The 21,930-nt window shown below is 49.7% G+C and overlaps 1 protein-coding gene across 4 annotated transcripts in view; it reads left to right on the plus strand.

Annotated features, from left to right (window-relative positions):
- The first annotated feature begins 1,257 nt into the window (after positions 1-1,257).
- ATP2C2 (ATPase secretory pathway Ca2+ transporting 2) overlaps positions 1,258-21,930 on the plus strand; it is a 77,432-nt gene continuing 56,759 nt past the window's right edge. For 2 of the 4 annotated variants that reach the window (XM_032612273.1, XM_032612272.1), the window contains exon 1: positions 1,274-1,491. In XM_032612273.1, the coding sequence (XP_032468164.1) occupies positions 1,393-1,491 (99 nt within the window). In that variant the 5' untranslated portion in view covers positions 1,274-1,392. Of the gene's footprint in view, positions 1,492-21,930 lie in introns of all 4 variants that reach the window. The other 2 variants (XM_032612270.1, XM_032612271.1) reach the window with 2 other exon arrangements.

The following is a 21,930-nucleotide window of genomic DNA, read 5'->3' on the forward strand; positions in this document are numbered from 1 at the left end:
CTCTTTCCATCACTTCTGGGCCTTTGCTGGAACCAAGCAGCGTGGTTTCTGCAAAGGGGGGATGAGGCAGGAGAAACAGGAAGGGTCTCTAGAACCTATCAGCTTGAGTGGGGCTGAGGTGGCCACCCCCTGGGGGGGCAGGTGGGGTAAGTGGCAAACCTTTGCTCCAAAGGGGCAGCACAGTTTAATGGACATATACACATGCCCTGTCCTATAGTCCTTAAGTAACCCCACTCGACAGATGAGAAAACTGAGGCACAGAAGAGTGGCACAGCCTTCTCTAAAGCCACCTCCCTGCTAAGCGGTGGGTCTTGTTCTGGATGCCAGTCCCACGTGAAGCCAAAGCCCTTATACATTCCAGTATATCCACTTGGAGCCTGGGAACCGCCTACACCGCACATTCACCCACATACTTTGGGAGCCGTTTGAGCCCAGTGCCTTCCCTGTGATGATGACGAGGATGACGATGAATATGCCCCCCCACACACACTATGCCAAGCCCTGGCCTGAGCTCTTCCTACATAACATGGTCCATCAAATCCCCTCAACTTCACTGGGGAGGAAGTGCAATCATGGTGGCTGTTTTACAGATCAGTAAACTAAGGCCCTGAACATTTTAGAAACCTGCCCCAAGCCCCACGATTAGTGAGTGCCAGGAGCCCATTCTGCAGGTGAGGACAGAGAGCTCAGAGATCAAGCAGCACCAGGTGGCGCCCAAAGGGGTCCTCAAACTCTCCAGCTCCTGGGATTCACTCCCAGGGCCGAGGTGAGGTCTTAGCTTTCTCCTCCTTCAGTAACAAACTGGGAACCGCGGCTCAGAGAGGCCACGTGGCTGGTCCCGAGCCTCGCAGCGGCTGTAGGAGTCTGACTCAGCTCCCGCTAACCGCGCTCCTTAGTTGACCACACGTGGCTCCCCATGAGAATCACCTGGGTGCTTGCTAAACTCCAGCTTCCCGGCCCAGGGTAGGGCGGGGTGTGGAAATCTACATTTTAAACAAGCGTTTATCGCTCATCTCCAACCCATTCCGCCCCCCCCCCCGCGCCCCGCTCCAGATGCATCTCATCATCTGGCAAGTTTGGGAAACAGCTAGGCGCCTCTGCAGCCCCCGGGCCTTCCCGGGCCGCCGCGTCCCCTAAGGGCGAGAAAGTCTTGGGCGGGCTCGCCGGACGGGGCGGGGCCAGGTGCGCGAGGGCCGCCGCGGGCGTAGCTCCGCCTAGGGGGCGGGGCCTCAGCTGCGGCGGGCAGGTGGACGGCTACCTGGTAACGTGGGCCTGGCCCGGGAGGCTTGGGCGCGCGCAGCCAGCCCCGGCCACGCCAGGGACCGAGGGACTCAGACAGGGGCGTCCGCCGGCGGGACGGGAGGCTGGGCGAGGGGCCTCCGCCCGCTCACCATGGTCGAGGGACGCTTCTCCAAGTTTCTGAAGAAACTCGCCTTCTCGGGCGGGGACCACCAGTACCAGCTGCTGGAGAGGGGCGAGTTGGAAACCTTGGTGAGTCCGGGCGCGGGGCGTGAGACTCGACACCCCACCCCCCACCCCGTCCCACTCCAAGAGCCCGTCCGCGCGCTGCGGGCTGCGTTCCTCCAGCTCGCCCGCCTCCCCCTGGTTCTAGAAAGAAGGTGTCTTCATAGCAACGCCAGCTCGCGTTTCTGTTCTGGGCCCGGCGCTCGCCTTTTAACCCTCGCCTGTCAGCCCATTTTGCGGACTCGAAACTGAGGCCGAGACAGGGGAAATATGTCCCTTAAGGACACGCGGCTAGCAAATGACCCAGCTAGGAACTTAACTTTGGTTTCTCTGACTCCAGAAAATTTAAATTACCCGGTCTCCACACCAGGTTGCTATCCGGATTTTTTAAAGTGACTTGAATGGGGCGGGGGGATTAGAGCGCCGTAAAAAACAAAAACTGTTGTGCAAATGCTTTAGCTTGAATAGTAGGAATAATGGTGGAAATCAAGGTAAGAGTGGCCATGCCTACCACCTTTGTTTCCCACATCTCCAGAGACACTTTAAAAAAAAACACCCAGATTTGTGTGTTGACTTTGCAGCCTCCAGGGGACCCTCTAGGATAAGCCAACAGGATTCTAGGGCCAGGGGACTTTTTACCAGCAGAGAAACTGACAAAGCTGCCCCCAAAAGCCCTTCCTTCCATGTGGAGGACCCAGAGATGAAGCAGGGTCAACGGGTGACCCCCAACTTTCTCCGTAGCTTGTAAGCAGAACTCAGTGCGTGATACAAGAGCAGAGAGCATGGAATTTCTGCAAAAGCATCTCTGGGTCACTGCACTTTTTAAAATGTAATCAGTCATTCAAAAATAAACTTCCTGATGTGGAACTCTGGAGGTGCTCGTGGCCTTTCCACGGCTGAAGGGAAACCTCAAGTTAAGTTTACTGAGTCTTTTTGTTTGTTTTTTGTTTTTGTTTGTTTTTTTGCGGTACGCAGGCCTCTCACTGTTGCGGCCTCTCCCGTTGCGGAGCACAGGCTCCGGACGCGCAGGCTCCGGACGCGCAGGCTCAGCGGCCATGTCTCACGGGCCCAGCCGCTCTGCGGCATGTGGGATCTTCCCGGACCGGAGCACGAACCCGCGTCCCCTGCATTGGCAGGCGGACTCTCAACCACTGCGCCACCAGGAAAGCCCTAAATTTACTTTTTAATGAAAAAGGTCAGCTGGAAAAACTTGACAGCAGTCAAAACATTTTGGTTGTATGGGTCTTAGTATTTGTGCATTTAAAAAACTAGTATTTTATAAATGGATGCTAACATGAGAATTCTGGTGCTAGGGTGGTAGACCACGGTGCCATGTAACTAGCAGTTCTCAGATAATCCCTATTGTTCTGAAGCGACATGTATGTTAACCACGGATTGGATGCAGAGTTCCAGTGTTTTGCCGACATCCATTTCTCTCCCTATATGCCACATAACTCATTCTGTTGAAGGAGTCTGAAGTTAGTTTGCCCACATGGTTGCCTGTTCTATGTTACTTTGTCTATTTTCTTTCCATCTTTTGATTTTTGCATCAAGCTAGGTATTTTTCAAACACTCCTGATGTAGTTGCTTACTGTCAGATTTTATGGGATGTCCAGGTTTGCCAAGTATCCAGGTGTGCCAGGCATGGGGGTGATGTATCATGAATAGAGATGCTGGGGCGAATTTGATCTCTGCACCGAAGTGGGCTTCATGCCCCCAGGGGGCCCTCGAGAGTGGGACAGGTCTTCAACCCGCCTATAGGTATGCGCCGGCAGGGGCTTGCCCACCTGCTGTGGTCGGGATGTTCTCAGCTGCACCCCGAAGGGTGTGTGACGACTTAGCGGTGTGGACGTGAGGCGAGACGGGAGACCCAGGCCGCCAGCCGCAAAGGCTGGCGGAGAAACAAAGTATCCTGTCTTTAAAGGCAGTTCATCAAACCCAGGAAATGGAAATAAAGATAAATGGGGAGTGTGATGAGGGAGGAGACCGGCCGGGCCAGGTGACCGGCTTCCTGCCAGCTCAGCTGACAGTCTTTGCTCTCACGTTTACATCCTCCGATTTGAACTCTTTTTTTTTTTGTCCTCAGAAACATTTGAAAAAGAAGCAAAGTTTGCTTACCGTGGTCATTTCCGTAATAGTCGTAACTCTCTTTCATGAGCACTTGTGGTAGGGGGTGTCCTGGGCAGGCTCTGAACCTCCCCGCCACTTTGCCAAGTCACCTCAGTTATACTACTAATTATTACTGAGAACACGCTGTGTCTCTTCACCCCTAGTTGAGTTGTGTTATTGTACCGGTGTGTTAGATGAGGCTGCTGAGACGCTCATGTCGGCCAGGTGGTAAGGATACAGTTGTATCCAAAACAGAGTTCATGGGGGAGGCTGACAGCAGAGACCCCAAGAGAAGTTTAATTTAAGATCCAACCGTCTTCAATGGCAGAGTGACTGGGCAGGGGATAGGTGGTTGAGACAGGGATGGGGGAGGACCCAGAGTTAGGAGCTTCTGAGGCTGAATCAGCACAGTTCTTATGGCTCCGCAGACGGTTCGTTCTTGCTGCATTTCCAGTGTCATGAAAAGAAAAACGTGTGGGAGATCCCCTTTCATTATTGGAAAAACGCTCTCTCTGCTGATCTGAGCTTTGGACAAGGAAAATGTTGGACCAGAAATACCTGCTTCCCAGATGACTCAGTACCAACTCCGGAAGTTATCTTTGACCCTCAGGGCTCCCTTCTCTTAACCGAGACCGGCACGGCTCCATATCCTGTGCCACCTGCCCTGTTGTGAACTGATCCACCTTCCTGGGGCTCTGCAGGGTGAAGCCTGGCTTCCAGCAGACCTGCGTCTTGGTTATCCATTCAGCCCGGATTCATGGACCGTCCACCCCGTGTTAGGGTGGTGCTGCACGCCAGGGATGGGGTGGAGAAAAAGATGCACACACTCCCGGCCCTCGTGGCGCCCTGTCTGGTGGGCAGAGATGGGTCCCAAACTACCGATCATAGTTGACTGTTTAATGAGAAGGGATGTTTAAGACTCATAGGAATGGCAAAGACTAGGGTGAGTGGGAAGGGCAGAGTTGATGGAGAGTTCTAGGCAGAAGGGAGTGAGGTGCAAGGGGTAGTGGGAGAGGTTGAGGCTGCCGAGGTGGACCACGCAGAGCCTTTGGGCCTTGTAAAGTTTGGGCTCCATCCATAGAGCAACAGGGAATCACCGACACGTTTTACGTCGGGGCATGAAAGTCATTCATTTATTCAAAGATGTGCCGAACATGAGGAACGCAGTAAACAGAGCAGACACTGTCAGATTTGCGTTTTTAAGAGATCACACTTGGGTTGCAGGAAGAGGAGTTCTGAGGTTTACACACACACACACACACACACACACACACATCATTGGTGTCTCTCAAAATTTAGCAGTATATGTCATCTTTTTTTTTTAATTTTATTTTGGTTTTATTTATTTATTTTTACTTTTTGGCTGTGTTGGGTCTTTGTTGCTGCGCGCGGGCTTTCTCTAGCTGCGGCGAGCGGGGGCTACTCTTCGTTGCGGTGCGTGGGCTTCTCATTGCTGTGGCTTCTCTTGCTGTGGACCCCGGGCTCTAGGCTCACAGGCTTCAGTAGCTGTGGCTCGCGGTCTCCCCCGAGTGCAGGCTCAGTAGATAGGCGCACGGGCTTAGTTGCTCCGCGGCATGTGGGATCTTTCCGGACCAGGGCTCGAACCCGTGTCCCCTGCCTTGGCAGGTGGATTCTTAACCACTCTGCCACCAGGGAAGCCCATTATATGTCATCTTGAAGAAATGTATTGGAAGCCCCCAGTGTTGTCTTAAATTATTTGTATCAAAATGTGACTTAACTAAGTAGAAGCCTAAAATTTGCAACAAACATAGCCATGTGCTTATAACTCAATAAAAGCGAACTATATTTATAATAAAATCATGAAGTACACATGTGGCAAGTGCATTTTGATGTGACTGGTGATGTATCATTAAAAGTCAACCAGGGGCTTCCCTGGTGGCGCAGTGGTTGAGAGTCTGCCTGCCGATGCAGGGGACGCGGGTTCGTGCCCTGGTCTGGGAGGATCCCACATGCCGCGGAGCGGCTGGGCCCGTGAGCCATGGCCGCTGAGCCTGTGCGTCCGGAGCCTGAGCCCCGCAACGGGAGAGGCCACAACAGTGAGAGGCGCGCGTACCGCAAAAAAAAAAAAAAAAAAAAAAAAAAAGTCAACCAGTTGGGCTTCCCTGGTGGCGCAGTGGTTGAGAGTCCGCCTGCCGATGCAGGGGACACGGGTTCCTGCCCCGGTCTGGGAGGATCCCACGTGCCGCGGAGCGGCTGGGCCCGTGAGCCATGGCCGCTGAGACTGCGCGTCTGGAGCCTGTGCTCTGCAACGGGAGAGGCCACAACAGTGAGAGGCCCGCGTACCGCAAAAAACAAAACAAACAACAACAACAAAAAGTCAACCAGTGATGTCGAATGATCATGGATTGCTGTGTGACAGGTCAGTCCCAAATGCAGCAGCTGAAAACAACAAATGTTGATTCTCTCCCAGTTTCTTTGGGTCGCAGATCTGGGGGATGCTCCAGGTATCTCGTGAGGTGGTCGTCCAGCTCTCGCCAGAGCTGGGGTCTCATCTGAAGGCTCTCTGGGTGGAAGGGGAGAGAATCCCCTTCCAAGCTCCCTCTTGTGACTGTTGGCGGGTCTCTGGCCCTGGCTCCATGGGCCTCTCCAAGGGGCAGCCTCGCGGCTGCCTCATGGCTCAGCAGCTGGCTTCCCCAAGGAAGAGTGATCCTTTTTATAACCCAGTTTTGGAAGTGATAGCTCCTCGTTTGTGGCATGTTCTGTTCATTGGAAGGAGTCTAGATCTAGCTGGTTCTCAAGGGATGGGGATTACACGAGGATGTCATTAGGTGGAGGCAGGGTGATCGGGGGCGTCTTAGAGCCTGCCGACCACAGTGGTAGAAAGGAATAGTTCCTTAAATGACAGAACCACACCTGGCACAAAGTCTGCTGCACAGCTGTCTCGTTGTGTTAGCGTGTTTAGTAGTCCTGAGGTCCAGTCTTTATTTAGACTCTCTTGAATTTTGATCTTGATAAAGCTCATACTGGGAATGTCTAATTCCATGCATATGTAGAAAACGGCATTTAAATTGATCAAGAATGTGTTTGCTAGATTTGGACCACCTGCATCATACTTCACCCCAGCTGCCAGCAGGCAGCCCGTGAATGGCAGTTTGAAAGGCTCTCATTTGATAACCATAGAACCGGCTGGCTCACTTGACGATAAGGTGAGTGCCAGCCATTGTGGAAGGGATGTTTCTTCGCTGTGTGTGATGACCGTACTTGCTGCACATCACCTGTGGCAAGTAGCTGTGTGCAGAGACTGGGTGCGTGTACGGCCTCGATTGCAACAAGACGACACTCTCCAAAAGTGAGACGTTTTAAAGCTGATGTGCCGATGTCAGCACCGCCTGCTGTGCGATGGCTCCGTTCTCCTGCCATTTCTTCTCTCTGAGCCCCTGGGAAACTTGCATCCCTTCAGTGTGTCACCTGATTGTTGGCATAGATGCACATGTGGCACTAGGGTCACATCACAGCTCTTCATTATAAACTGGCCACCCGAAGGTCTATATTATATATTGTAGTAGGCTAATTATTAAAACACGTATTCAAAGTTCGGAAGATCTCAGAAAACTTGTGGACTCTTGAGAGTACGTCTGAAGGTGCCCTGTTAGAAACCCTGCCCCAGTCCAATGTCATGAGCCTTACTGTTAAGGATAACGGATCCTAGATCCCCGAGCTCCTAAGGGGTGGGGAGTAGCAGGCGTGCAGACGGCCGTCTTCTCCCCGTGTCCTCACCTGGTCTTTCCTCTGTGTCCTAATCTCCTCTTCCTACAAGGCCACCAGTCACATTGGATTCGAGCCCATCCTAATGACCTCATTTTAACTTAACCACCTCTTCAAAGACCCTGTCTCCAGATACAGTCACAATCTGAGGTGCTGGGGGTTAGGACTTCAGCACAGGCATTTGTGGGGAGCACAATTCAGCCTGTAATATACTATGTTCCTTGCAGAAAATATCTGGATGGGTATTTGGGGTGGGGGGAAAGCTGTGGGTCAAACTGGGGAAATATGTAACCTTCTATGGAGGTTGCAGACACTCTTAAGGTTGTGTTGATCGACCCCACCAGTGTGCCCCAAATCCCTGGAAATGGCTTGTGTTCTTCCAGCTTGTCTTGCCCGTGAACTTCCCATGGGCAGGGAGCAGAGCCCAGCAGAGCACGTGTCTGACCCAACTTGAAACTCAAGTACATGCCAAGGAAGACGTGCTCAAAGTTCATGATTCTGGAGTCCCCGGGGTAAGAGAGACTTGAAACATCTAGAATAAAGTCAGGCACTACCCATAAGTATTCTTTATATTTCAAACCACTGAAACCAGACTACTGTGATCGGGCTCTGGTAGATTTACAGCTGACACACAGGATCACCCCGTGTACATCTCAGGATCACCCCGTGTACGTCTCAGGATCCTACGGTCTGTACCTCTCCAGTAACACTGAATCTGGGGGACCTTGTGGGTATGGGGGAAAGAATATTGGCCTAAAAGATTGCTCCTAACCAGGAGGTCTTGGTTTAGGGCAGGGACTGGGGCCAGAAGCCCAGAGGTGGAGCCCAGGTTCCATCACTACAACTATATGAGTTTGGGCAAACTTACTTCATCTCTCCACATCAGAATGTCTTTGTCTCATAGCGGGGATGTGCCCATAGTGGCTTCGAGGTTCCCCGTGGGTGCCGTTCCCTGACTCTTTGTGAAGATTAGATTAGGTGATGTATGCAGATACTCACACGAGTATGACCATAGTAACAAAACAAGGATAAATGAGAGGGACTTCCCTGGCGGTCCAGTGGTTAAGACTCTGCGCTTCCACTGCAGGGGGCACGGGTTCCATCCCTAGTCAGGGAGTTGAGATCCCGCATGCCACGAGGCACGGCCAAAAAGTTTTAAAAACAAAACAAAATAAATGAGAGAACGGTTTAAAACGCTGCACAATGCCTAGTTCAAAACGTGACGACGGGTTTTATTAGGAATCATCACTGTCTTGTTCGTTCTCTGGCCTCGGGTCGAGTGCTCGGCTCTGTGCCCAGGGAGGTGCTCAGTGGTGAGGGCAGGACCGGCTACATACTTTGCAAAACGAAAGTGTGGGGTCCCGTCGTGAAAAATGACTGAGAATTTCAGGTCAGCGCCAGCAGGCCGTTGCACGCAGCACACGCCCTCCTGAGCACATCTGCCGAGCCGGCCTGGTGGGCATCTTTGTGTGAGGTCCATAGTCGGAGATGCCGGAAAGTTCTCGCCATCTGGTTTCCTCCTTTTCAGGCTCCGCACAGCCTTCTGACCCTCACATACTTTTGTGGCTTCTTTAGATCAGCTCTTCCTCACATGTGGTCTGGGGCCCAGGAATCTTGAGTTGTAACCAGCCCTCGGGTGGTTCTGATGTTCAGTGAGTTTGAGAACCATTGCTTCGCCATCCCTGTGACATCTGTCCTCCTGAGGCCAGACCCCTTCAGTGAGTAAAACACCCGTCTACTGAGTGGAGCTTGTAGTCTGGTGGGTAAGTCATCAAGTAATTATATAGTGAGCATATAATTACAAAATGAGATAAGTCCCATGAAGGAAAGCAGTTCATGTAAGAAAGGAGTTGGATACAGCCTGTGTATGCCTGTCACCTGTAGGGATGCTACTGCTGCAATCCAGGGAGACTTCCTGGAGGAGGTGGCAGGGCCTTGGAGAACAGATTTGCACTTAAGCTACATATTCTCATATTAATTGTTTCCATGGGCCACATGTCATGCATGCCCTGGAACATGGCCTCCCTCCTCTGATCTGGGAGGTTACCTCTGCCTGGGGGATCCTGCTGGTCGCTGGTCTCATTCAGCAGCACCTCTTCTCCAGTTTCAGAAATCAACCCACTGGGCTGCCCCTCTCTCTGCCCCTCCCTCCCCCAAGTACCAGCATATTGAAATTTGAGTGACAGTTTCGCCTTCATTGACCACTGAATTAGGCTAACGTTAGCTGCTATTTTTCAACTGTCTTTTATGAACCAGGAACGCTGCATGTTTTTTTTTCTTTATTTGCCTCCCTCTTTGTCCTTTTCCCTTTCGAAACTTGTCTTAGTTTTTGTTTGTTTGTTTTTTCATAAACCACAGTAGAAGTTTGCAGAGACTGAGATTCCTCCTTCACTGCCCCACTTCTTTGCTTTAACTTTCTTCTTGGTGAGGGGAGGAGGGAGGTACCGTTTGCCAGCTAATCAGTTTGCAGTAATCAGATTACCGTTTGCTTGGGTGGTCCTGGCCCCCTTTCTATGCAATTCTAGAGAGGCTATGGTTAGGAACACTGGAGTCTGCAGCACCAGATACCTGGCTGCAAAGTCCAGTTCCGCAGCCAGCGGAAGATGTTAAGCAAATTTCTTAATATTTCCAGTGCCTCTGTTTTCTCTCCAGTGGGGTCAGGTGTACACACATCAGAGATCTGTTACGGAGTGGAATGATTCAGTACTCATGGAGTACTCAGGGCAGCACCTGATCACAGTAGTTACTATTATTTATATACAACAACATAAGTCTTTTTTTTTTCTTACATACATAGGGTCCTACTGCACACACCGTCAGCAGCTCCTCCACTCTCCCCACATCCCTGCAATACATCCCAATCAAACACATTCTTTTCTTTTCTTTTTTAAATGTGATTGAAGTATAGCTGATTTACAATGTTGTGTTAATTTCTTCTGTACAGCAGAGTGATTCAGTTATACACTTATGTATTCTTTTTCATATTCTTTTCCATTATGGTTTATCACAGCGTATTGAATGTAGTTCCCTGTGCTCTACAGTAGGACCTTGTTGTTTATCCGTCCTATTATGTAATAGTTTGCCTCTGCTAATCCCAAACTCCCACTCCATCCCTTCTCCACCCCTCCGTCTCTCCCTCCCCTTGCCCTTGGCAACCACAAGTCTGTTCTCTATGTCTGTGAGTCTTTCTGTTTCGTAGATAGGTTCATTCGTGCCGTATTTTAGACTGCACATATAAGTGACATCATACGGTATTTGTCTTTCTCTGTGACTTACTTCGCTTAGTATGATAATCTCTAGGTCGATCCATGTTGCTGCAAATGACATTATTTCATTCTTTTTTTTATTAGTTATCTATTTTATACATGTTAGTGTATACATGTCAATCCCAATCTCCCAGTTCATCCCACCACCCCCTCCCCACCTTTCCCTCCTTGGTGTCCATACATTTGTTCTCTACATCTGCGTCTCTATTTCTGCCTTGCAAACCAGTTCATCTGTACCATTTTTCTAGATTCCACATATATGTGTTAATATATGATATTTGTTTTTCTCTTTCTGGCTTACTTCACTCTGTATGACAGTCTCTAGGTCCATCCATGTCTCTACAAATGACCCAGTTTCATTCCTTTTTATGGCTGAGTAATATTCCATTGTATATATGTACCAGATCTTCTTTATCCGTTCATCTGTCGATGGACATTTAGGTTGTTTCCATGTCTTGGCTATTGTAAGTAGCAGCACATTCTTTTCTAGTGGCCGTGTAGGCATTTTTGTTTTTGTTCTTGTTTTTTTTGCGGTACGCGGGCCTCTCACTGTTGTGGCCTGTCCCGTTGCGGAGCACAGGCTCCGGACGCGCAGGCTCAGCGGCCATGGCTCGCGGGCCCAGCCGCTCCACGGCATGTGGGATCCTCCCGGACCGGGGCACGAACCCGTGTCCCCTGCATCGGCAGGCAGACTCTCTACCACTGTGCCACCAGGGAAGCCCCCGTGTAGGCATTTTTATTTAACCTCCCTCCCCAGCTGATGGGCATTTAGTTTCCCTTCTTTAATTTTTAGAACAATGTTCCACTGAACATGCGTGGATGCACCGCATTACTTTGAATCCATACGAAAATCCCTGCAGGAATCTGAGCCTTGGAAAGTGAAGTAACTTGCCCAGGAGTTCGGACCTGGGTCTGCCTGATTTCTGTGCTTGAATTCTCCACTCCTACTGGCCAGGTTTCTCTTCTATAAAGTTACTGTTTCCCCATTGTAATCAACTGGTATTTTATGACGAGTCGCATTAAGGCTATGTCAATAGCCTGTTTCTCATTTTCTGTTGGTGATCCTTGCCTGAATCCATTACTTTTATTTATTTATTTTTAAAATTTTTATTGGAGTATAGTTGCGTTACAATGTTGTGTTAGTTTCTACTGTACAACAAAAACGAATCAGCTATAATTATACATATATCCCCTCTTTTTTGGATTTCCTTCCCGTTTAGGTCACCACAGAGCATTGAGTAGAGTTTCCTGTGCTATACAGTAGGTTCTCATTAGTTATCTATTTTATACGTAGTATCAATAGTGTATGTGTGTCAATCCCAATCTCCCAATTCATCCCACCCCCCTTTCCCCCTTGGTATCTATATGTTTGTTCACTCTGTGTCTCTTTCTGCTTTGTAAATAAGATCGTCTATACCATTTTTTTCAGATTCCACATATATATATTATTACACGATATTTGTTTTTCTCTTTCTGACTTACTTCACTCTGTATGACAGTCTCTATGTCCATCCACGTCTCTACAGATGACCCAACTTCGTTCCTTTTTATGGCTGAGTAATATTCCATTGTATACATGTGCCACATCTTCTTTATCGATTCATCTGACGATGGACACTTAGGTTGTTTCCATGTCCTGGCTACTGTAAATAGTGCTGCAGTGAACACTGGGGTGCATGTGTCTTTTTGAATTATGGTTTTCTCTGGATGTATGCCCAGGAGTGGGATTGCTGGATCATATGGTAAATCTATTTTTAGTTTTCTGAGGAACCTCCATACTGTTCTCCATAGTGGCTGTATCAATTCACATTCCCACCAACAGTGCAGGAGGGTTCCCTCTTCGCCACACCCTCTCCAGCATTTGTTGTTTGTAGATTTTGTGATAATGGCCATTCTGACCGGTGTGAGGTGATACCTCATTGTAGTTTTGATTTGCATTTTTCTAACAATTAGTGGTATTGAGCATTTTTTCATGTATTTGTTGGCCATCTTCCATTACTTTTATAATGTTTGCTAAACAGAAATTTTCCAATTTCATCCTTCCTCCCTCGTTTGTTACCTGTGTTCTGATATCAGGAAGAGCTGCCTCTTTCCCCTCTTCACGTCGTTCTTTGTGTATTCATTGACTTAACGTTATGAGCTCACAAATTCCTATTCTATTAGGTGGGCTAAAATTGGTTACCATCAATTTTTTTTATTTTGATGCCCAGATTGCCCAGATTTGGCCGGTAGAAGCCTTTTCTCGTGGTGACTTTTGCATCCTCCGGACATCTTTCCATCATTCTTTGGCCGGTAGAAGCCTTTTCTCGTGGTGACTTTTGCATCCTCCGGACATCTTTCCATCATTCTTTGAGCACTTGCCTGCTCTCTGGCATCCCAAGAAATTCCAGACTCGTTTGGTACCTTGCCTGCCCCAGCCCTGGAATCAGCCATTTCTCCCAGGAGTCTTGGCTCTCTTTTCACTGGAAGAATGGTCTTTAGAAATCAAGATCTGGTATGATGTGTGTTCAGGCTCTTGGGGTATGACGGCCTCTGGGCCTTCTCAGCAGTTGTGTGTGTACGTGTACACTGTTACAGCCATATTTAGTTTTATACCTGTGTATATGTGTACGCATACATATTTTTAGTATATTTTATCATAGAGTTCAATGCAATAAATACCACAGGGTTGGTGCCAGCTGTTTATATATTTGTAAGTCCCTTCACCAACAGGGAGTGCCAGCTGCCAGGATCTTTGGTATATTTACTTATTGCCAATCTCCCTGTGTGTAACCAGGCCCTTCACCTTGCCAGCCACCTACTGGTCCCCAATCCACTGGCCACCTCCTAGCTCTGCTGTCTTCTCTCTTGGCCCCTTGACTGCACTGCACCCCACCCCCCAACAACATATGTTTTCTTGAGTATCTCAGGTCCTATTGGCAGTTCTTTGCTGTCTGGGGTCACACCACCGTTACACACACACTCACAGACCACAAGTACTACCTAGATGTGATTTCAGGGACTGGAAAACCCCTCTGAAACCCATCTTGACCTGAGGCTGGACTTTAAGAACCCCCGCCTCAGCAATGCTCCATGTGTGGTATCATTCCCATTTTATAGAGGAGAAAACTGAGACTCAGGGAAGTCAAGGGAGTTGCTGAGAGTTGCACAGCTGGTAGCTGAGGGAACTAGAATCAGAGCCCAGATCAATGAGACGTGGGCCTCCACCCAATTTCTGCAGTTAGGGTTCCTCCCCCCGCACCGCCCCACAAGTAGTAGGGGGAAAAAAAGAGAGGGAAAAGAAAAGGAAAAAAAAAAGAAAGTAGTGGGCAGGCCCTTTGAGTTCATTACATCACTCTTGCCCCAGGATCTGAGCCTCCTGTTGCTGTGTGCGCCCAGCCCTACCGGCCTCCTTATGGGTCCCTCTGGTCACAGCCTCTGCCCGTCCTTCCCAAGTTAGCACCGGCCCAGTCTGATTCTCCAAGCATCCCTGTTCCCAGGAAGCCCCTCCCCTCCTGCACCAGCTCTGCCCCCAGGCTTGGTCGGGACTGGTTTCTCCCCCTTGGAATCAGCAATTCTTACGAGTGCTTCAAGATTTAAGAAGATACAAAAGTGGGTCCAGTAGGAGTCTGTCACTGCCTCGGTTTTCCACCACCCTGTTCCCAGCCCCAAAGGCGACCCAGCCCCCGGTCTCTGTGGCCTCTGCTGGAGGTGTGCCCTGATTAGACTAGCAAATCCATCCTCTTCTCCTTCTGGTTATACATAGGCTAGCGTATTGCTCATGACATGCTGCACCTTTTTTTTTTCTTCTCAAACGATTGCTAATGGTACCGCTACTTGGGAAAACTGTTGGGCAGCGTCTACTGTCAGTAAAAGCACGTAAACCCACCCTGTGACCCCGCGGTCCACTTCTAGGTCTGTGCCCAGGAGAAATGGGGGCTTCTATCTGCTAAAAGACGTGCACACAGTGGTCCCAGCAGTGTTATGTATAAGAGGCCAAACTGGGCACAGCCTGAACACCCAACCACATGCAAAGAGTTACATGAATCGTGCATATCCATGCAACGGCACCCTGGAAATACTACACAGCAACAAAAGACAGTGACTTACAGACCATGGAACAAGCTGGATGAGTCTTGCTAAGCAGCCAGTTACAGGAGTACATGTGTACGGTTTCCTTTGTGTGGAGTTCCCAAACGGGCAGAAGAAATGCACGTTGATAGAAGCCCCAGTGTCGGTCATCTTCTGGGGGTCTGTCAACCGGGAGAGGGCCCGAGGGAGCCTTTTGGGAGCCGGAGAGGTTCCACGTGGCACCTGGTGGGGTTACTCTGTTGTACACATGCGCGGAAGTGCGTCTAGGCCCACGCAGGATTTGTGTACAGGACTGTGTGTAAGTTATACTGCCATATATATTTCACATTTTCCATGTAGGTAAAGAAAAAAAAAACGCTTGTGCTCTTTGGGTGGCAGCAAAGGGTCTCACGGTGTGGTGCTACCGTAATTAATGTAACCAATCCTTTATTAGCAGCACGTGGGTTGTTTCTAGTACTTCGTTATTATAAACAATATTGCAATGGATGACTTTGAACAGAAGCCATTCTGCAGTAAATAAATCTGCAAACGGTATGAGTAGAGCAGGTCCGTTTTCAACTTTGATGCTGCCACCTGCCCTCCCCTGGGGCTTATCTGGATTCACCTGCCCCTCCCGGCCTCGGATGAAAGGCTCCATTCCCCACCCCCTGGCACCAGCTCTCCTGTTACAAATTTCTGGAACCTTACCTATCAGATAGGTGGCGGTGGGTGTACTGGAGTCTCTTGAATGCGAATCTCTGATTTTAAATGAGTTTGATGATCCTTTCATGTTTCAAAGTTATTCATCATTATTCCCTTTCTGTGAACTCTTTGTTTATGTCCTTTGCCCCTTTTTTTTGCGGTACGCGGGCCTCTCACTGCTGTGGCCTCTCCCGTTGCGGAGCACAGGCTCCGGACACGCAGGCTCAGCGGCCATGGCTCACGGGCCCAGCCGCTCTGCGGCATGTGGGATCTTCCCGGACCGGGCCACGAACCCGCGTCCCCTGCATCGGCAGGCGGACTCTCAACCACTGCGCCACCAGGGAAGCCCCCCTTTTGCCCATTTTTGAAAAACATAAGCTGCTAGTTTTTTCCCTTCTTCATAAGTAAGAGCCCTTCACTTGTTTGGGGAGTTGTTTTTCATCGGTGTTCTAAGCTACAGATACGTTCCACAGTGTGGTCTTTACCTCGGGACTTAGCGTGCGGTGCTTCTTGCAGAAGACAACCCGGTTCTACGTAGTGATTTTATCAGCCTTTTCCTTCCTGGCGTCTGGCTTCATCTGGCACTCAGAACGCCCTTTCTTACTCCGAGATGTTTTTGAAATGTAGCCCATAGTTTCGCGTCTGGCTTCATCTGGCACTCAGAACGCCCTTTCTTACTCCGAGATGTTTTTGAAATGTAGCCCATAGTTTCTTCTAGTACTTCAGTGGTTTCTTTTGTTCCTACTTTTCCTAAAATTTCTTTTATTGAGGTATAGTTGAGTTACAATGTTGTGTTAATTTCTACTGTACAGCAAAGTGATTCAGTTATATATATATGTGTGTGTATATATATACATATACACATATACACACTTATACACACACATATACATATACACTTATACACACACATATACACACACACACATATACACACACACACACACACACACACACACACACATTCTTTTTCATATTCTTTTCCATTATGGCTTATCATAGGGTTGTTGTTTGTTTTTTTTTTCGGTACGCGGGCCCCTCACTGTTGTGGCCTCTCCCGTTGTGGAGCACAGGCTCTGGACGCGCAGGCTCAGCGGCCATGGCTCACGGGCCCAGCCGCTCCGCGGCATGTGGGATCTTCCCGGACCGGGACACGAACCCGCGTCCCCTGCATCGGCAGGTGGACTCTCACTCCCAAGTGGGCCACTTGCTGGCTCTTCCTGGTGGCCTTTCCACCTGAAGGCCCCCTCTGCTCCATGGGAGCTCTCTCCTGCACCTTCTTCAAGGCTGTTTTCTCGCGATTCCTGAGCGCCCGCACTCTGAACCGGGGCCCCGTGGCTCCTTCGTAGGGCGAGGTGTCCCCGTCACGGTATTGCCGCACGGGTCACGGGCATCTCTTGGCTTGTTCCTTCCTGGTGTTGCCACATCCGCAGAGGACGTCCGGCTGCATTTGACTTTCAGATAAACAGCGAATCGCTTTTTAGTATACGTGAGTTCTATGCAGTGTCTGCCAAGCACATATACTGAAAGATGATCCATTGTTTATCTGGAGTTCGGAAGTAACTGGACATCCTGCACTTTTTTTCTTTTTTTCTTTTTTGCTTATTCTGGCGGCCCTATTAGGAACCCCCTCCCCTACCGTGTTCTTGGAGCTGCTGGAGGATGAGGACATCCCTGCCCTCTGTTGTCCCTGTTCATCACCCCATTGCTTAGGTTCGCTTATGCTTCCCGGGTGCCAGACCCTGAACTCGGGGCTCCGAGTCCCTGGTTTCCTGTTACCTCACGGCAGCTTATGGAATCCCTGCTGTTATAACCCCCACTTTGCAGAGGGGGAAATCGAGGCACGGGGGAGGTTTGGGGCAAATATGTTGCAGAAATAAATGTTTGCATGAACCCTTTATAGAGGGAAGCGAGCATTGGGGTCTAACTCAGTAAGTGTTTGAGGTGAACCAGAGCTGGATGGGACGCAGAGGAAGCCGGGCTCTGCTCAGAGGAGACGGTTCACCCCCAGGTGCCATGTGGTCGCTTGCTCTGCCGTGAGCTCACAGCTCATCTTTCAGCGATGCTGTTTACCTCTGTGGTTCCCTTGGAAGCCTCCGTCAGGTAGCATCAGCCCTGGCCTGTCTTGCTTGGTGAAAATGCCCTAAGAAGTTCATATGTTCCGGACTCTTTCCTCGGGTCTCGGGAAGACCCCACTCACCATCAGCAGTGTGGGTCTGTCCTCTGTGAGCAAACGATCCTTCGGGGGTCACAATGGAGGCACAGAAGGTCACATAGTATATGATTCTATTCATATGAAATATGTAGAATTGGTGAATCTGTGGAGGCAGACGGCAGATTGGAGGTTGCCAGGAGCTGGGTGTGTGTGTGTGTGCGTGAGACTGATGATGGTACAAGGTCTCCTTTTGGGGTGACGGCAATGTCTTACCACTAGGTAGACGGGGTAATTGCACAACACTGAGAATGTTCTGAATCTCCCTGAATTGTTCACTCCAAGATGGGTCATTTTATGTTATGTGAATTTCACCTTAGTGAAAAAGAACTTTGTAAAAAAAAAAAAAGGGGGCTTCCCTGGTGGCGCAGTGGTTGAGAGTCCGCCTGCCGATGCAGGGGACACGGGTTCGTGCCCCGGTCCGGGAAGATCCCACGTGCCGCGGAGCGGCTGGGCCCGTGAGCCATGGCCGCTGAGCCTGCGCGTCCAGGGCCTGTGCTCCACAACGGGAGAGGCCACAACAGTGAGAGGCCTGCGTACCGCAAAAAAAAAAAAAAAAAAAAAAGACACAAAGGAGAAAGGGGTGGTGCCCCCCAAATCAGACTGGACAGGAAGGGAGAATCAGGGGTGCCCCAGAGGGTGCCTGACCTGAGTCAGGATGGGCCAGTCTTTACAGAAGGAAAACGCCGCGATTCAAACCCGGCAGAATCCACAAAGCACATGTCCTTAAGGGGTAGAGGGGGCCACACGAGAGCACCCACGTGGCAGTGGGAACAGGGACCACATTCCAGTCCCATCTGAGGGCTCTGCTTTCTGAGAATGGCAACCCTGCAGTAAGGCGGGGTGAGCCCCTGCGGATGCCCTGTCCTAGCAGCCTGGGAACACAGGAGGGACCTGGGACCCCGGCTGAAGTGGGTTGGGAAGTGGATGGGCGTTAACAAAGCAGAGACAGCAAGTGTAGATGGCTTCTTCCCAAGCTCGATCATGGGGAAAGAGAGGAGTGAGTGTGTGGTCTCCAGCGTGAAGCCCAGAACGGAGGTTAGGGGTACGGGGAAAACCACACGGAAATGCGGCAGAGGGATTGGAGACCCGCAGGGGTGGGGCGGAGGTCTGAGACCTGACGCAGTTGGGGCCCAGGAGCGAGTTGGGGACACAGGTCAAGGTTTTGGAGGGAGTTCAGGTCTAAGTGGCTTTTTATTTTTTAAAGAAGGAATATTTTCTTTTTTAAATTTAATTTACTTATTTCCTTTTGGCTGCGTTTTGTCTTCATTGCTGCACGCGGGCTTTCTCTAGTTGCGGCGAGCGGGGGCTACTCTTTGTTGCGGTGCGCGGGCTTCTCATTGCGGTGGTTTCTCGTTGCAGAGCACGGGCTCTAGGCGCGCGGGCTTCAGTAGTTGTGGCGCGCGGGCTTCAGTAGTTGTGGCTCGCGGGCTCTAGAGCGTAGGCTCAGTAGTTGTGGCGCACGGGCTTTGTTGCTCCGCGGCATGTGGGATCTTCCCGGACCAGGGCTCAAACCCATGTCCCCTGCATCGGCAGGCAGATTCTTAACCACTGCGCCACCAGGGAAGTCCCCAAGTGGCTTTTAAAATTTTTTTTGAAAAATAAAATTTATTGAGGTGAAATTCACATAACATAAAATTCCCCACGTTAAAGTGACCAATTCAGTGGCACCGAGTGCATCCCTAATGTCGTGTGACCCCTGCTTCTAGTGGAACCCCCAGTGGAGGGCTCCAAACATTTTGGTCACCCCTAAAAGAAACGTCACACCCATAGCAGCTGCTCTCCAGTCATCCCCCTGCTGCCGGCACCTGGCAACCATGTATCTACTTTCTGTCTCTATGGATTTACCTATTCTGGGCATCCCCTAAAAACAGAATCAGGTGATATGTGGCTTTTGTGTTTGGCTTCCTTCACTCAACACAAAATTTTCGAGGTTCATCCGTGTTGGAGAATTGTCATCATTCCCTAGGGCTCCTGAGACAAAGCACTCTAAATTATGGTGGCTTCAAACAACAGAAATTTATTCTCTCACGGTTCTGGAGGCCAGACGTCCCAGATGATGGTGTTGGCAGGGCCTGGCTGTCTCTAACGGCTATAGTGGAGAACCTGTCCCATGCCTTTCTCTTAGCTTCCAGTCCTGCTGGCGATCCCTGAGGTCCTGGGCTTGCAGAGGAATCGCTCCTTGCTCTGTCTTCACATCGTATTCCCGCCATGTGGATCTGTCCCTGTGTCCAGAGCACTCCTTCTTATGAGAACATCAGGCATATTCGATTAGGGCCCACACTAGTGACCTCATTCTCACTTGGTTACCTCTGTAAAGACCCTGTTTCTAAATGAGGTCGCATTCTGACGTTCTGGGGGTTATGACTTGAAGGTAGCTTCTTTTTCATTCCAGATTTATGTTTTTTAAGATTTGTTTATTATTTATTTATTTGTTTTATTATTTTTGGCTGCATCGGTCTTAGTTGCGGCACGCGGGATCTTCGTTGAGCCACGTGGGATCTTGTGTTGTGGTGCGCGGGCTCTGCGTTGTGGTGTGTGGGCTTCTCTGTAGTTGCGCCATGCGGGTTTTCTCTCTCTAGTTGTGGCGCACAGGCTCCAGGGTGCATGGGCTCTGTAGCTGTGGCGCGTGGGCTCCAGAACACGTGGGCTCTGTAGTTTGCGGCAAGCAGGCTCTCTGGTTGAGGCGCGAGAGCTCAGTAGTTGTGGCACACGGGCTTAGTTGCCCCGAGGCATGTGGGATCTTAGTTCCTGGACCAGGGATTGGTCCCCTGCATTGGAAGGCTGATTCTTTACCACTGGACCACCAGGGAAGTCCCTCCTTCCAGATTTATTGAGATATAATTGACATACAGCACTAAGTTTAAGGTGTACAGCAGAATGATTTGACCTACACACGTCATGAAATGATTATTACAGTAAGTTTAACGAACATCCATCTCATATTTTTTCCTTGTGATGAGAACTCTTAGGACTTACCCTCTTAACAACCTTTGTACATAACATACAGCACTGTTAGTTATATTTATCATTTTGTACATTATATGCCTAGTACTTATTTATCTTATAACTAGAAATTTGAGCCTTTTGACCCCCTTCATCCAATTCACCCTCCCCACCTCTGGTAACCATAAATCTGATCTCTTTTTCTATGAGATCAAATTTTTTTTTTTTTGAGGTACGTGGGCCTCTCACTGCTGTGGCCTCTCCCGTTGCGGAGCACAGGCTCCGGACGCGCAGGCTCAGCGGCCATGGCTCACAGGCCCAGCCGCTCCGCGGCACGTGGGATCTTCCCGGACCGGGGCACGAACCCGCGTCCCCTGCATCGGCAGGCGGACTCTCAACCACTGCGCCACCAGGGAAGCCCCAAATTTTGTTTTTTGAAGTTTAATTGACCTGTGACACTATGTTAGTTCCTGGTGTACAACATAGTGATTCAATATTTCTGTATATTTCAAAATGATCACCAGGATGTCTAGTAACAATCTGTCACCATACGAAGATATTACTTAATAATTTCATGTGTCCCTCTCACACTGTCGATTTCATACCTGCGACACGTTTATTTTGCAGTTTGTAAAATTTGTACCTCTTAATCTCCCTCACCTATTTCTCTCCTCCCACCACCCCTCTTCCCTCTGACAACCACTTGTTTGTTTTCAGCGTCTGTAACTCTGTTTCTGTTTTGTGATGCTTGTTCATTTGTTTTTTAGAGTCCACATATAAGTGGTATCCTACAGTATTTGTCTTTCTCTGTCTGACTTATTTCACTGAGCATGATATGCTCTAGGTCCATCCATGCTGTTGCAAATGGCAAGGTTTCGTTCTTTTTTATGGTTGAGTAATATTCCATTGTGTGAGTGTGTGTGTGTGTGTGTGTGTGTGTGTGTGTGCGTTTACATATATATACACACACACACCTATATATACACTGCATCTTCTTTATCTGTTCATCTATTACTGGGCACTTAGGTTGCTTCCATATCAAGGTATCTTTTTTGAAAGGACACAGTTCAGCCCAGAGCATAGCATCCATCAGCGCTTCATTCCTTTTTGAGGCTGAATAATATTCCATAGTGTGGAGAGAGCACATCTCGTTCATCCATCATCCGTTGATGGGGCTTTGAGCTGCTGTGAACGTTCTCGAACATGTAATTATTTGAGTCCCTATTTTCTGTTCTCTTGTTCACATACCTGGGAGTGTGTCAATGGCTTTCACTCAGAGAACACAGTTGGAAGCCAGGTGCCCTCCCACTTTGGGCTCAGACTCTGTCCCCACAGTCATGGTCACAGTACACAGCTGGAATGTGGACCCTCCCCCTCCAGGCTGCCTTTCCCGGCCCCTCCCCTTACACACCCAAGCCTCTTTCAGCCACTTGGCTGGTTCCCAGGGACATGCGC

The sequence above is a fragment of the Phocoena sinus genome, chromosome 19 (genome assembly GCF_008692025.1).
Source record: "Phocoena sinus isolate mPhoSin1 chromosome 19, mPhoSin1.pri, whole genome shotgun sequence".
NCBI classification, from domain to species: Eukaryota; Metazoa; Chordata; class Mammalia; order Artiodactyla; family Phocoenidae; genus Phocoena; species Phocoena sinus.